General features: G+C 50.7%; 1 protein-coding gene across 1 annotated transcript; it reads left to right on the top strand.

The window, feature by feature from the left end:
- Positions 1-13,107: 13,107 nt before the first annotated feature.
- Positions 13,108-13,737, top strand: GP9 (glycoprotein IX platelet). Its single transcript, XM_054387659.1, has one exon. The coding sequence runs from the start codon at positions 13,108-13,110 to the stop codon at positions 13,735-13,737; it is 630 nt and encodes a 209-aa protein (XP_054243634.1).
- Positions 13,738-15,099: the final 1,362 nt, after the last annotated feature.

Below are 15,099 nucleotides of genomic sequence, written 5' to 3'. Positions count from 1 at the left end.
TGATGAGACCACACCTGGAATATGGTGTCCAGTTCTTGGCTCCCCAGCTCAGGAGGGAGAGGGGTCTGCTAGAGAGGGTCCAACAGTGGCTCCAAGGATGATGAAAGGACTGGAGTACTGCCTGGTGAGGAAAGGGTGAGGGACCTGGGGCTGTTGAGTCTGGAGAAGCAGAAGGATGAGAGGGGATCTGATCAATGTGCAAATAGCTGAGGGGTGAGTGTCAGGAAGGGGCCAGGCTCTTTTCAGTGGTAACCTGTGACAGGACAAGGGGCAATAGATACAGAGGTGGAACAGAGGAAGTTCCACCTCAACACGAGGAAAATCTTCTTTGGTGCAAAGGTGCTGGAGCCCTGGAGCAGGCTGCCCAGAGAGGTTGTGGAGTCTCCATCTCTGGAGACTTTCAAGTTGCATTCCTGTGTGACCTGCCCTAGGTAATCCTGCTTTGGCAAGGGTGTTGAACTTGATGATCTTTGGAGGTCTCTTCCAACCCTTACCATTCTGTCATTCTTTGGTTTTTACCCTCTATGGGGTAGCACCCAGAGTTTTTGTTGCATTTTAAGCACCTAAATCCCATGTAAATGAAAAATGCTGTTAGCAACTCTGTGCCCATACAAATTCCATCCCCAAACCCCAGGCAGGACATGTGAGACCTTTCAAAGACCAACCTCAAGAGCATTTCCTCAGAGTCACAGTTACCTTCCCTTCTTCAAGGTACCACTTCACCTGTTTACTCTAAACCAAAGAGACAGCTACTGGATTCCAGTTTACAGACTTCCTTAGGAACAATAAAAGCCTGAAAACCAGGTGACATCTTGCATCCAACATCCTGAGGGCTGAGAGAATCTCAGCCTTGGCTGAATGGGGAATTAACCTCCGTGCTGCTTTCCTCAGATGTTCAATTTGTCCCCAGGAGGAACTTTGCCCTGAGTGAAATGCCTGACTGCTCTCTGTGCTCCTTCAGTCCACCATTAATCACAGTCATAATAAGAATCTTTTCTAACAGGAGGGTTTGGTGGCCCTGCTGGACATGTTGGGGGACAGCAGGGCTTGGAGTGGGGGGAGGGGAGGGAAAATGTAATTTTGGAGCTCTGGAAATGAATGGATTCACATTTTCTCTCAGAGTACCTTTTTATTTCAGCCATTCCCTAAGAATAATTTGCCTCTTGACTGTCTCTATGAAGGTGATTCAGCAAAGCCCTGGCCACTCCAGCCCCACAGCCAAGCCTGAGCAGTTATTTTTCCTTTCCAGAAATCTCTTTCATAGACTCATAGAATCAGTCAGGGTTGGAAGGGACCACAAGGATCATCCAGTTCCAACCCCCTGCCATGGGCAGGGACACCTCACACTACAGCAGGCTGGCCAGAGCCTCATCCAGCCTGGCCTTAAACACCTCCAGGGATGGGGCCTCAACCACCTCCCTGCACAACCCATTCCAGGCTCTCACCACTCTCATGGGGAAGAACTTCTTCCTCATGTCCAGCCTGAATCTCCCCACTTCCAGCTTTATTCCCTTCCCCCCAGTCCTGTCACTACCTGAGATCCTAAATCCCTCCCCAGCTTTCTTGTAGCCCCCTTCAGATACTGGAAGGCCACAAGAAGGTCACCTCAGAGCCTTCTCTTCTCCAGACTGCACAACCCCAACTCTCTCAGTCTGTCTCCAGAGCAGAGCAGCTCCAGCCCTCTGCTCATCCTCATGGCCCTTCCCTGGACATCTTCCAGCACCTCCAGATCCTTCCTGGAACAGAGGCTCCAGAACTGGACCCAGAGCTCCAGGTGTGGTCTCAGCAGAGTGGAGCAGAGGGGGAGAATCCCCTCCCTGGCCCTGCTGGCCACACTTCTCCTGCTGCAGCCCAGGCTCTGCTTGGCTCTCTGGGCTGCAAGTGCTCACTGCTGGCTCCTGCTGAGCTTCTTGCCTTTGATGTTCAGGGGGATGCAGTGTGAGAAGTGGGAGGTTGGGCTTGGCTCTAGCATTGCCTCACACTCTCCAGCAACTGCTGGGTGGTAGTGCTTTGAGAGCATTGCTCATGGTTCTCCTCCCAGCCTCAGGAAAACTCTGCAGATGTGACCACCTCTCCTGAGTGGGTTAGATGGATTAGCTGAGCTGTGCATTCACAGAGTCAGAGAATGCTTTGGGTTGGAAAATGTCTTTCAGCTCATCAAGTCTAATCATCAACCCAGCACTGCCAGCTCACCCCTAACCCATGGCCCTCAGCACCACAGCTACACGGCCTGGACACTCCTCCAGGGCTGGGGACTCTGCCACTGCCCTGGGCAGCCTGTTCTAGGGCTTGACAACCCCTTTGGGGGAGAAATTGTTCCTAATGGCCAACCTAAACAGGTTGCAACTTGAAGCCATTTCCTCTTGTCCTCTCACTTGTTACTAAGGAGAAGACACCAAGCCCCCCCTGGCTCCAACCTCCTTCCAGGGAGCTGTAGAGAGCAATGAGGTCTCCTCTCAGCCTCCTTTTCCCCAGGCTGAACAACCCCAGTTCCTTCAGTGCTCCTCACAGGACTTGAGTCCAGACTATCCAGTAGAAGTTCAGCAGGACCAGATCTGCCTGCAGTGCCTCTCTGGGGCTCTTCCCACAGGACCAGCAGCCTGGGCAAAGACCTCCTGCACTACACGGTGGCACAAAGAACCCAGCTGCAAGTTTTAGCCACACAAATGGTGTGTAAATACAGCATTAGTATGGAAGGGGTATCACAACTGTAGCTGCTCACATCTGAAATAGAATTATTTCATCCTTGCAAACATCTCCAGGGTTGAAGGTTTTATTTTCAAACCCCCCTGAAGTCAAAGCTTGATGGAGGGCACTATAAAACCCAACCATCTGACCACTCATGAGCAGTGAGCTGACTGCTACAATGCATTGCTATGGGAAATTTATCACCTGGGCTTTGCCAAAAGAGTCTTTGACATCAGGCACTAATTAGTTTCTAATTGATCTTTCCAATAAAAACTGTTGGGTGTGCCCATAAAGTTCAATGCTCTGCCTCCAGCATTTCCAACTCTTCAAGCAGAAAATAGCAGGGCTTCAGCTAATGGGGCTGAAGGTGATTTTGTTGATCACCAAACCCTTTCAACAAGGGCAACACCACAACACTCACAGCACTGCTTCACAGAATGGAAGGGGTTGGAAGGCACCTCCAGAGGTCATTGAGTCCAACCCACTGCCAGAGCAGGATCACCTCGTGCAGGTCACACAGGAGCACATCCAGATGGGTCTGGAAAGTCTCCAGAGAAGGAGACTCCACAACCTCTCTGGGGAGCCTGCTCCAGGGCCCCAGCACCCTCACAGTAAGGAAGTTTTCCCTCATGTTGAGGTGGAACCTCCTGGGTGCCAGTTTGTGTCCATTGCCCCTCACATTTCACAGTCACACTACAGCTTTCACACAGACACCTGATAGAGAAGTTTAGAAATCCTCAGCAGGCATAACTGCACACTTCAAGGGTCCCAAATCTGGCCCCAGGACTCAAGGTGTGTTGTCACCACTGCTGACTACAGGGGCACAATCTCTTCCCTGCTCCTGCTGGCCACACCACTGCTGATCCAGGCCAAGAGGCTTCTTGGCCACCTGGGCACACAGTGGCTCCTCTTCAGCCTGCTGTCAACCAGCAGCTTTCCAGCCACTCTGCCCCAAGCCTGGAGTGTTCATGGGGTTGGGATCACCCAAATGCAGGACCAGCACTTGGCCTTGTTGAACCTCCTACAAGTGACCTCAGCTTCTTGACCCAGCCTGCCCAGATCCCTCAGCAGAGCCTGCCTACCCTCAGCACATCAACCCTGGCACCCAGTGCAGTGCCACCTGCAAACTTAGTGAGAATGGCATGAATATCTTCCTGAGGACAGTCTGAATCCACATTTTCTAGGAATGTTGATTTTCATTAACAGGCTAAAAAAAAAAAAAAATCCCTCAAGGGTTGCCTAGCCCACAGATGTGTGATCAGCATCTGGTTTAGACAGACCACCTCATGCCCACGTTGTGTGCATCTGTCTCAGCTTGGTCTTGGAGGCTACAGGAAAAGCAAGACCCTGCAAGAAGAGAATATTTCAGTCTTCCAGTTATTTTGAAAGGATAAATTCTCTGAGAGGTCAGTCCAGTGTTTAACAAGGAAATAACTTGAGGGACATCTAGTGGAAAGAGAAGCAATAGTTGATGGAGGCACAGCAGCTCTGAGGAAGGAGCAAGGAGGGACGTTCTGTGTGAGAATGGGTGTGAGATGAAAGAATTCTGTGATAAAGTGGGTGAAGAGAATTTCCTAATGGCAAGAGTTTACCTGCCTGAGCAGTAATCTGCCAAGGAAGCAGAATCTCACAGTCATAGAACTGTTTTGGTTGGAAAAGAGCTCTAAGATCATTGAGTCCAACCACCATGGCCACTGAACCACGTCCCCAAGGGCCATGGCCACACATTTCTTGAACACCTCCAGGGATGGGGACTCCACCACCTCCCTGGGCAGCCTGTTCCAATGTCTGACCACTCTTGCAGCAAAGAAACTGTTCCTAATCTCCAACCTAAACCTCCCCTGGCACTATTTCAGGCTATTTCTTTGTATCACCTGATACTATGGAGAAGAGACCAACCCCCACCTGGATCTGACCTCCTTTCAGGGAGCTGTAGAGAACAATGAGGTCTCCCCTCAGCCTCTTCTCCCCAGTGCCTGACCTACTCCTGCAGGGGACAAATTTTTCCTGATGTCCACCTTAAACCTCTCCTGGCACAATTTCAGGCCATTGCTTCTCATTCTATCACCTGATAGCAGGGAGAAGAGACCAACCCCCACCTCACTGCAGTCTCCTTTCAGGTCTTAGATTTGACAGAGACAAAATCAAACCAGGCAAATCCACAATGCATGTGCAGAGAGAAACAAAAGGCTAAGAAGGTGGGCAGGCTGAAATTCAGAACCCTCCTATGTGTAAGGACTGCAAAGGCTTTTGCAGGCTGCTTCTCTGGGGTGCAGCAGCTAATGGCAATAGTTTGGGGCAACAATAACTCCTGCTGTGACAGAAAACAGACTTCCTTTGATTCATTTCTGCAGGGATTTTTCCCTGATGTGTGAATTAATTTCTTGATTGAACCTTTTTTTCTTTTCTTTTTCCCCCTTCCTTCATTTTGCTTTCTCATTAATTTGGATAACTCACTAATTACCAGTGCCTCACATCCAGTTATGAAGGAATATGTTGATCAGTCTGTGCCCACCAAGCTGTTTGAAAACAGAACAGATTTAATCAAGATGATCAAACTTCAATGAGAAGCACTTTTGCCACCTGTTGGCAATGGGATGTGGCAAGTTGGATCAGCACTGGAAATAGAAATGATGCTGATCATAGAATCACAGCCTCACAGTGTATCAGAGGCTGGAAGGGACCTCCAGAGATCATCAGGTCCAGCCCCCCTGCCAGAGCAGGGTCACCCAGGGCAGTCTGCACAGGAATGCATCCAGGTGGGTTTGAAATTCTCCAGAGAAGGAGACTCCACAACCCCCCTGGGCAGCCTGCTCCAGGGCTCTGTCACCCTCACTGTAAAGAAGTTTCTCCTCATGTTGAGCTGAAATCTTCTCTGTTCAAGTTTGAACCCTTTGCTCCTTGGCTTATCACTGTGCACCACCCAAAAGAGCCTGGCCCCCTCCCCTTGACACCCACCCTCAGCTATTGATAGACATTGATCAGATCCCTCTCAGCCTTCTCTTCTCCAGACTAAACAGCCCCAGGGCTCTCAGTCTCTCTTCACAGGGGAGATGCTCAAGTCCCCTAAGCATCCACAGGGCTCACATCAGGTTGGAAGGGACCCTCGAAGGTCTTCTTGCCCAACCCCCCTGCAGTCAAGCAGGGACACTCTGACCAGATCAGGCTGCTCAGTGTCCCATCAAGACTGACATTCAATGTCTCCAGGGATGAGGCCTCCACCACATCTCTGGGCAACCTGTTCCAGTGTTTTACCACCCTCACAGTAAAGAGCTTCCTCCTGATGCCTAAGCTGAATCTGCCCTGCTCCAGTTTCAAAGCATTGCCCCAAGTGCTGCAAGCCCTTCTAAACAGTCCCTCCCCAGCCTTCCTGTAGGTCCCTTCAGGTACTGAAAGGACACTACAAGGTCTCCCTGGAGCCTTCTCATCTCTAGATTAAAAGGAGCTTGAGGAAGACATTTCTTTTTCTAGGTCAAAAAGAGGTCAGTGGCAGCAGTAAATGACTACAACCCCTTAAAACCATCTATAAAAATTAGTGACATCTGCTGCCTGAACTTGCTCTTGGCAGGGCATGTGTTTGATTTTCACATTTATCTTTAACTTGCAGCTTTTATCCATGACTGCAAGGAACCTGGTCATCTGCTTTCAACTCTCTTTGCCTCCTTCTGTAAGCACTTGGACACAGAACTGATTGGGCAGATCAAAGTCTCAAAAGAAAAGGAATCCAGAGAATCCAGAAGCTTTGAGGGAATAAGGGAGCAAGACAAGGTTGCTTTGAGACCAAGAGGAGCCTTCAGAAATACCTCCAAGAGGAGGCAGAGCCTCTTTCATTCATAAAAGCTTCCAACAGATTCCCTCAGTGGAAAAATACATTTTCAGACTATAACAAGATTAGAGCAGATTAGGACTTCTCTCTTTTTTTTTTTTTCCCCCCAAATTGTCTCTTAATAAATCCTCTTAAAGGAAGAATCCTCATCTGGCCTACAAACAGCTATAGCCCTAGAATCATAAATGCAAATAAATGCCTTGCATTTCAAGCTGTGCTTCCCCCAGGAGGCTCCCTGCACACACTGCCCTCCACACAGAGCTGTGGGAACCTGCTCGTGGTCCTCAGCACGCCCAGCAGACACAGGCACTTGGCCTGAGCAGCTCTTTCTTCTGGGACAGAGCAGCCAGAGGAATGTGAGACCACCTTTGTGAGGACTGCCCATAGCACAGAGCTTGGACAAGGATTCCAGAGGACTCCAAATATTTTGTGTCTGTTTCAGTGCAGAAAGATGCAGCATTTGATTGCACCACACACTGGGTGCATGAAGAACAGTGGGACCAGCAGCTCAAGGGAGCTTCCCCTCCCACTCTGCTCTCCCCAGGGTGGCCATGTCTGGAATATTGTGTCCAGTTCTGGCCTCCCCCAGTTCAAGAGAGGCAGGGAACTACTGGAGAGAGTCCAGCAGAGCCTACAAAGATGCTGAGGGGCCTGGAGCATCTCTGTGAGGAGGAAAGGCTGAGAGACCTTGGGGTGTTGAGCCTGGAGAAGAGCAGCCCCAGAGGGGATCTGAGCAATGCTCAGCAAGAGCTAAAGGGTGGGGGGCAAGAGGCTGGGGCCAGACTCTTGTCAGTGGTGCCCAGGGACAGGGGAAGGGACAACAGGCACAAACTAGAACCCAGGAGGTTCCATCTGAACAGGAGGAAAAACTTATTTGTTGTGAGGGTGCTGGAGCCCTGGAGCAGGCTGCCCAGAGAGGTTGTGGAGTCTCCTTGTCTGGAGAGATTCCAAACCCACCTGGACATTTTGATCCTGGGCAAGCTGCTGTGGGTGACCCTCCTTTAGCAGGGGGATTGGTCTAGATGACCTCCCAGCCCCTACCATGCTGGCATGTGGAGATTCTGTAATGGTATTCCACAAAACATCACATGAACCAGAACAAGAATGGATCCATGCACACACACCTCCTTCACATCCAAGGCTGTGTTGGGGCACCCACCTGGTGGAGTCCTCCTGGCTCAGGTACCACAGCTGCAATGCACTACAGTGAACCTCTTCACAGGAATCAGTTCTCCTTCTCTGGAGACTTTCAAGACCCATCTGGATGTGTTCCTGTGCTGGATTCTATGGTCCTGCTCTAGCAGGGGGGTTGGACTAGATGATCCCTGCAGGTCCCTTCCTACCATCACTGTGCTCCTGTTCTCCATGTCCCTGGTCATCACAGAAACTTTCCTTTCTTTTTTGAATTAAATACTGGGTGGTTTGGTTGCCTTTTCACCACTATTTCAATATAACAGCATTAATATTTTTTTCCCCCTTGCTGATCTCATTGACTAACACAAATCCTTTTGATGCTACTGTGTGCTTTCACAAACTTTGCTCAGTCAGTGATAAAGTAAACACCAAACACTGCTGGCTCACACTGAAGCAGCATAACTCAACTCCTGGGCTGCCCTCAGCTGTCTTGAACCTGGCTTGGGCTTGCAGGTGCCAGCAGCTGAAGCTCAAGCTAAACATTTACACCTGCAGGTTGTCATAGCTGTGGAAACAAAACCAAACAACAGAAAGGCAAACAAACAACAAAAAAGCAAAACCCAAACCCCAGTAGATTTTAGAGCAGTCATTTTAAGTTTTCCAGATATTGTCAAGTTTAAGGGGAAAAATATATTAACAATTAAAGGGAAAAAAAAAAAAACACACCAAACCCCAAACCAGTCCAAAGCATTTCCTCTTGCTGCCAGAAGATCCAGAAGTGCCCCAAGCACCAAATGCCAGGACAGATGTTAACCACATATATAGCATCTTCCAAGGGCAGTGCTTTCCTTTTTGTGCACAGGAGGAAGCTCATCTTCTTGAACACATTTCCTTAGTGGCTCTTTAAGAAGCCAGCTCCAGTCCTCTATATGCACTCCAACACTTGATCAAGCAGAGGAGAGAAACCAAGAGGGAAGAAATAAAGGTAAGTGGCGGTCAGGCACCTCCCCAATTCTGCCTTTATGGCCACAGTTCTTGCTTCTATGTGCTGTTGAATTTCTCATTTCTGTAGTGTGTATTATATTAAACCAGATCAGCTGTTGCATAGCTGTTGCCTGCCTGTTTCTCAGCCAGATGACAGCAGTCTGTCCTTTTAAAACTGGCCCCAGGACTCAAGGTGTGTTGTCACCACTGCTGACTACAGGGGCACAATCTCTTCCCTGCTCCTGCTGGCCACACCACTGCTGATCCAGGCCAAGAGGCTTCTTGGCCACCTGGGCACACAGTGGCTCCTCTTCAGCCTGCTGTCAACCAGCAGCTTTCCAGCCACTCTGCCCCAAGCCTGGAGTGTTCATGGGGTTGGGATCACCCAAATGCAGGACCCAGCACTTGGCCTTGTTGAACTCACACAACTGACCTCAGCTTCTTGACCCAGCCTGCCCAGATCCCTCAGCAGAGCCTGCCTACCCTCAGCACATCAACCCTGGCACCCAGTGCAGTGCCACCTGCAAACTTGGTGAGAGTGAACGGCATGAACATTTCAGCTTTTCTCAGCCAGATGACAGCAGGCTGTCCTTTTAAGATGTTTGCTTTGAAAAGAACCAGCTCTCGGAGGTGTCTTGAAGGACGAGTATCTATTCTCAGACCAAAGATATTCATGTTAATTCCTTGCTAACAAACACATAGGAGGCTTAAGATTAATGTTGCTCCATGAAGAAGTTGGAGGTGTCCCTGCTGACTGCAGGGTGGGGGTTGGACACTGTGACCTCTGAGGGTTCCTTCCAAACCAGCCTGTGACTCTCTGTGGGAAGTTTAGGTCTTTATTACTTCTTTATTACTACTTAATTACTTGGACTTTTTATTAGCATTAATCCAATTTAAAAGACAGGGTTGGAATATTGAGACCAGGAATCCAAAGCTGTCTAAACATTCTTTTGGACAGCTAAATTACATAATCCTTGTAAGTAAATGGTAGCAAACTGGTTAAAGAAAAACAAAAACAAACCACCAAAATCAATCTCTTTTCCCTACAATTTCAGACTTCATGAAATGAAAGTTCTTAGAGAAAAAAAAAAAAAGACTCAGCTTATTTTAATTTTTTAAGGGGCAACTCTGCAATTTTATTTTTATTTTTAGTTCTGAAGTATCTCTGCACTTGAAAACATTCTTTTAAACATTTTTTTCCTCCAAAATTCCATTCTGATTTAGTATAATTTAAGTTCCCTATCACCTTAGTAGGTAAAAACCTTTGTTTTGTTTTGTTTTTTTTTTTAACTCTCTATTTGTTGTTGTTAATAAGGCAGTTCCACCTGCTGGCTGTTTCTCAGGCTTTGTCCAGTCCAACTTAAAAGGATACTCAATGTGCTCCTGATTTTTGCCTGCAAACAAAAGCTACACAGCCCTTGCCACCTTCTTCAGTTAAAAAGGGATTTTTCCATAAGTAGATAAACCCCCCCCAAAACATTTTACAGGATCTGCCATTCTCCAAGGAGTACCCAAGGCAATGCCCAGATATTTTTGATTGAGTGTTTACTTATTGCAAATAAATTGGGGGTTAAAAAAAAATCTATTTTAATTTGGAGATGTATTAAAATTATAAAAAGAGATGGTTTCACGACTGGCAATTCCCCAGCCTGGGCAAGGGAGTTGGTATTTCAAATTCCAGCCTGGTCCCAGGCCTAGCTGTGTATTTGCAAATGCAGAGAGCAGTGGGAAGCACAGGGAGGGAATAGCTTTAGAAGTTTTAAAGTGCCAGACAAGAAGGACTGAGATGGAAATCCAGTGGGATCCACTCTACAGGCACAGCAAAAGGGATAATCACCTGCTAGCCCAAAGCATGGTTATTGAATCCCTAAAAGACAAAGGCAAGCTATACCAGATATGCAAAACCCCCAAATCTCTGTTCATCCAGGTGTATGCTCTCAGAGGCAGGAGGCAAAAAAAAAAAAAAATTAAAAAAAAGAACACACACACACACACAAAAAATCCCAAAACACCTTTTTGCCACAGAAAAATTGGTACTTCCTGGCTGGAAGAAGAAAGAAGGTTTTTAGCCATTTACAATTATTCAGTCTCCTAAGCTCAGTTTTGAAAACTGACTTCAAGACATCATTTCAACACCAGCCCTATGAAAATAGGGAAACAAACCCAAAATCTTTTCCTAGAATCAAGTTAGCTTTGACCATCAAGGTGATAGTTAGGAAGGTTGGAGCAGGTGATCCTTGGGGTCCCTTGCAGCCTGGGACTCTGTCATTCTGTGTGACTGACCATCCAGGTGACACTTACCATCAAAGTCATACTTCACCATCAGGGTGGTATCACAGTTACAATATGGCTCTGTCATAATGTTCTATCCTAACTGCAGTCTCATACTGCAGCAATGGGGTGCACCATTCGGAAGGGAAAGCAACAAACTGGACACAGACTGGAAGCACTCTGCTCTCCCCCCTCTGCTCTCCCCCCTCTGCTCTCCCCCCTCTGCTCTCCCCCCTCTGCTCTCCCCCCTCTGCTCTCCCCCCTCTGCTCTCCCCCCTCTGCTCTCCCCCCTCTGCTCTCCCCTCTGCTCTCCCCCCTCTGCTCTCCCCCCTCTGCTCTCCCCCCTCTGCTCTCCCCCCTCTGCTCTCCCCCCTCTGCTCTCCCCCCTCTGCTCTCTCCCCTCTGCTCTCCCCCCTCTGCTCTCCCCCCTCTGCCTCCTCCCCCCCTCTGCTCTCCCCCCTCTGCTCTCCCCCTCTGCTCTCCCCCCTCTGCTCTCCCCCTCTGCTCTCCCCCTCTGCTCTCCCCCCTCTGCTCTCCCCCTCTGCTCTCCCCCTCTGCTCTCCCCCCTCTGCTCTCCCCCCTCTGCTCTCCCCCTCTGCTCTCCCCTCTCGCTCTCCCCTCGCCTCCCCCTCTGCTCTCCCCCCTCTGCTCTCCCCCCTCTGCTCTCCCCCCTCTGCCTCCCCCCTCTCTCCCCCCTCTGCTCTCCCCCCTCTGCCTCTCCCCCCTCTGCTCTCCCCCCTCTCTCTCCCCCCTCTGCTCCTCCCCTCTGCCTCCCCCCCTCTGCTCTCCCCCCTCTCCCCCTCTGCTCTCCCCCCTCTGCTCTCCCCCCTCTGCCTCTCCCCCCTCTGCTCTCCCCCTCTGCTCCCCCCTCTGCTCTCCCCCCTCTGCTCTCCCCCCTCTCTGCTCTCCCCCCTCTGCTCTCCCCCCTCTGCTCTCCCCCCCTGCTCTCCCCCTCTGCTCTCCCCCCTCTGCTCTCCCCCCTCTGCTCTCCCCTCTGCTCTCCCCTCTGCTCTCTCCCCTCTGCTCTCTCCCCTCTGCTCTCCCCCCTCTGCTCTCCCCCCTCTGCTCTCCCCCTCTGCTCTCCCCTCTCTGCTCTCCCCTCTGCTCTCCCCCCTCTGCTCTCCCCCTCTGCTCTCCCCCCTCTGCTCTCCCCCTCTGCTCTCCCCATCTGCTCTCCCCCCTCTGCTCTCCCCACTCTGCTCTCCCCCCTCTGCTCTCCCCCCTCTTGCTCTCCCCCTCTGCTCTCCCCTCTGCTCTCCCCCTCTTGCTCTCCCCCCTCTTGCTCTCCCCACTCTGGCTCTCCCCACTCTGGCTCTCCCCACTCTGGCTCTCCCCACTCTGTTCTCCCCCAGTGGTATTGATGCTACTTCACATCAGGAAGAGTGGCTCTGTAGGAAATACAGAAAGCTGAAGATCAGAGGATGTTAGGGGTTGGAAGGGACCTCTGCAGATCTTCCAGTCCAACCTCCCTGCCAGAGCAGGACCAGCACAGGTCACACAGGAACACATCCAGACAGGGCTGCAAAGGATCCAGAGAAGGAGACTCCACAACCTCTCTGGGCAGCCTGTTCCAGGGCTCTGGGACCCTCACAGTCAAGAAGTTCTTCCTCATGTTGAGGTGGAACCTCCTGTGCTGTAGTTTCCATCCATTGCCCCTTGTCCTATCCAGGATGCAACTGAGCAGAGGCTGTCCCTGTCCCTTCCTTCCTGACCTCCAGCCCTCAGCTATTGATAGGCACTGATCAGATCCCCTCTCAGTCTTCTCCTCTCCAGACTAAACACCCCCAGGGCTCTCAGCCTCTCCTCCCCAGGCAGTGCTGCAGTCCCTTCAGCATCCTTGTAGCCCTCCCTTGGACTCTCTCCAGCAGATCCCTGTCCCTCCTGAACTGGGGAGCCCAGACCTGGATGCAATATTCCAGGTGATGCCCTCACCAGGGCAGAGTAGAGGGGGAGGAGAATCTTCCTGGCTCTGCTGGCCACACTCCTCTTAATGCACCCCAGGGATCCCATTGGCCTTCTTTGCCACAAGGACACATTGCTGTCCCATGCAGAACTTGTTGTCCACCAACCCCCCAAAATCCTCCAACCCCCAAAGCCTCATGAGTGATCCTGAGAAAGAGTGAGCTGTGTTGTAGTTGTGCCTTTAGAAACCTGCTAATGCATCACACTGAGCAGATTATTCTTCTTCTCTGGGCAGCTGAAGCATGAAGAAGGCAGAACTCCCGGCCCTGGTGGGATTTTCTGTCTCCTTGCTGCTCGCTGTGGCCCTGAGTGGAGCCTGCCCTCCCTCCTGCAGCTGCATGTCCCTGGGAGACAGGAAGGGTTTGCTCGTTGACTGCAGCTCGCAGGGGCTGCGGGAAGTGCCTGCCCTGCCCGTCGACACCAGGAGCCTTTATCTGCACAACAACAGCCTGACCACAGTTCCTCCCGGCTCCCTGGACAGCCTGAGCAGCCTGCAGGAGCTGAGAGTATTTGACAACCCCTGGGACTGTGACTGTCGTATCCTGTACCTAAAACTCTGGTTGGAAGAGGTCTCTGTCCCCTCTCTTGCCAGTGTCAGGTGTGCAAGTCCAGCTCCCCTGAGGATGAAGCCCTTGGTGCAGCTGACTGGGAACGAGCTGGGGGCTTGTAAGAGACTCCTCCCCACCAAGTGCCTTGAGTTCTTTTGGCGAGACCTCATTTTAGTTGCTGGAGCAATAATTACACTGATTTTAGTAGCCTGGGCTCTGAAACACTCCAAAAAGCTGCTCTGCCAAATAAGGCTCAGCAGATACGACTCTCGGGGCTACTGCCTGTTGAGGAGGCACAGCTCCAAAACCTACAAGATCCAGTGAGCTGTGCACCACCACCAGGTCAGACAGAAACACCAAACGATTCCACAACCAAAAAGAAAATGAATTGGCAATTCTAGCTGTAATGATGACCAGGCTACAAACAGATCACAGTATCACAGGACATTAGAGGTTGGAAGGGACCTCCAGAGATCATCCAGTCCAACCCCCCTACCGAGGGCAGTCTGCACAGGAATGCATCCAGGTGGGGTTTGAAAGTCTCCAGAGAAGGAGACTCCACAACCTCTCTGGGGAGCCTGTTCCAGGGCTGTGTCACCCTCACTGTAAAGAAGTTTCTCCTCATGTTGACACAAAACCTTCTATATTGCAGCTTGTACCTATTGTTCCTTGTCTTATTACTGTTTACCACCCAAAAGAGCCTGGCCCCCTCCCCTGGACACCCACCCCTCAGCTATTGATAGACATTGATCAGATCCCCTCTCAGCCTTCTCTTCTCCAAACAGCCCCAGGGCTCTCAGTCTCTCTTCACAGGGAGATGCTCAAGTCCCCTAAGCATCCTCCTGCCTCTCCCTTGGACTCTCTCCAGCAGGTCTCTGTCTCTCTTCAACTGGGGAGCCCAGAACTGGACACAGGATTGCAGCTGTGGTCTCACCAGGGCAGAGTAGAGAGGGAGCAGAACCTCCTTAGCCCTGCTGGCCACACTTTTCTTGCTGCCCCCCAGGATCCCATTGGCTCTCTTGGCCCCACGGGAACATTGCTGTTCCATGGAAAACTTGCTGCCCACCAGCACTCCAAGGTCTTTCTCCATGGAGCTGCTCTCCAGCAGGGCAGCCTCTAACCTGTCCTGGTGCCTGCTGTTGCTCCTCCCCAGATGCAGGACCCTGCTCTTGTCCTTATTGAGGTTTGTCTGCACTCAGCTCTCAGCCTGTCCAGGTCACCCTGGATGTCAGCACAGCCTGAGGGGTGTCAGCCTCCCCCCAGGTTTGTATCACCAGGAACTTGCTGAGGGTACTCTCAATCCTCTCAGCCAGGTGGTTGATAAAGATATTGAACAAAACTGGGTCCAGTACTGATCCCTGGGGAACACCACTGGCCACAGGCCTCCAGGCTGACTCTGTGCCACAGATGGCAACCCTCTGAACTCTGCTGTCAAGCCAGTTTTCAGTCCACAGGGCTCGAGGTCTGGCTCCTCAGAGAGGCAGATTTGATGGAATTTCTTTCCAAAAAGAAGCTTGCCAGGAAGGTTTCATTCTGCTGCCATCTGCTTATATCAAAACCAGTTTCTAAACTTTAAAAAAAAAAAAATTACATTTTCCCACCACATTCTCAGCTCTTATAGGAAGAAGATTTACATCTCCAGATCCTCCACTTTGTAACATCTGGAGATGAGTACTGATTCGTACT

Source organism: Indicator indicator, chromosome 15 (assembly GCF_027791375.1).
Source record: "Indicator indicator isolate 239-I01 chromosome 15, UM_Iind_1.1, whole genome shotgun sequence".
Classification (NCBI taxonomy): domain Eukaryota; kingdom Metazoa; phylum Chordata; class Aves; order Piciformes; family Indicatoridae; genus Indicator; species Indicator indicator.
This window is presented reverse-complemented; position numbering and strand designations above follow the sequence as displayed.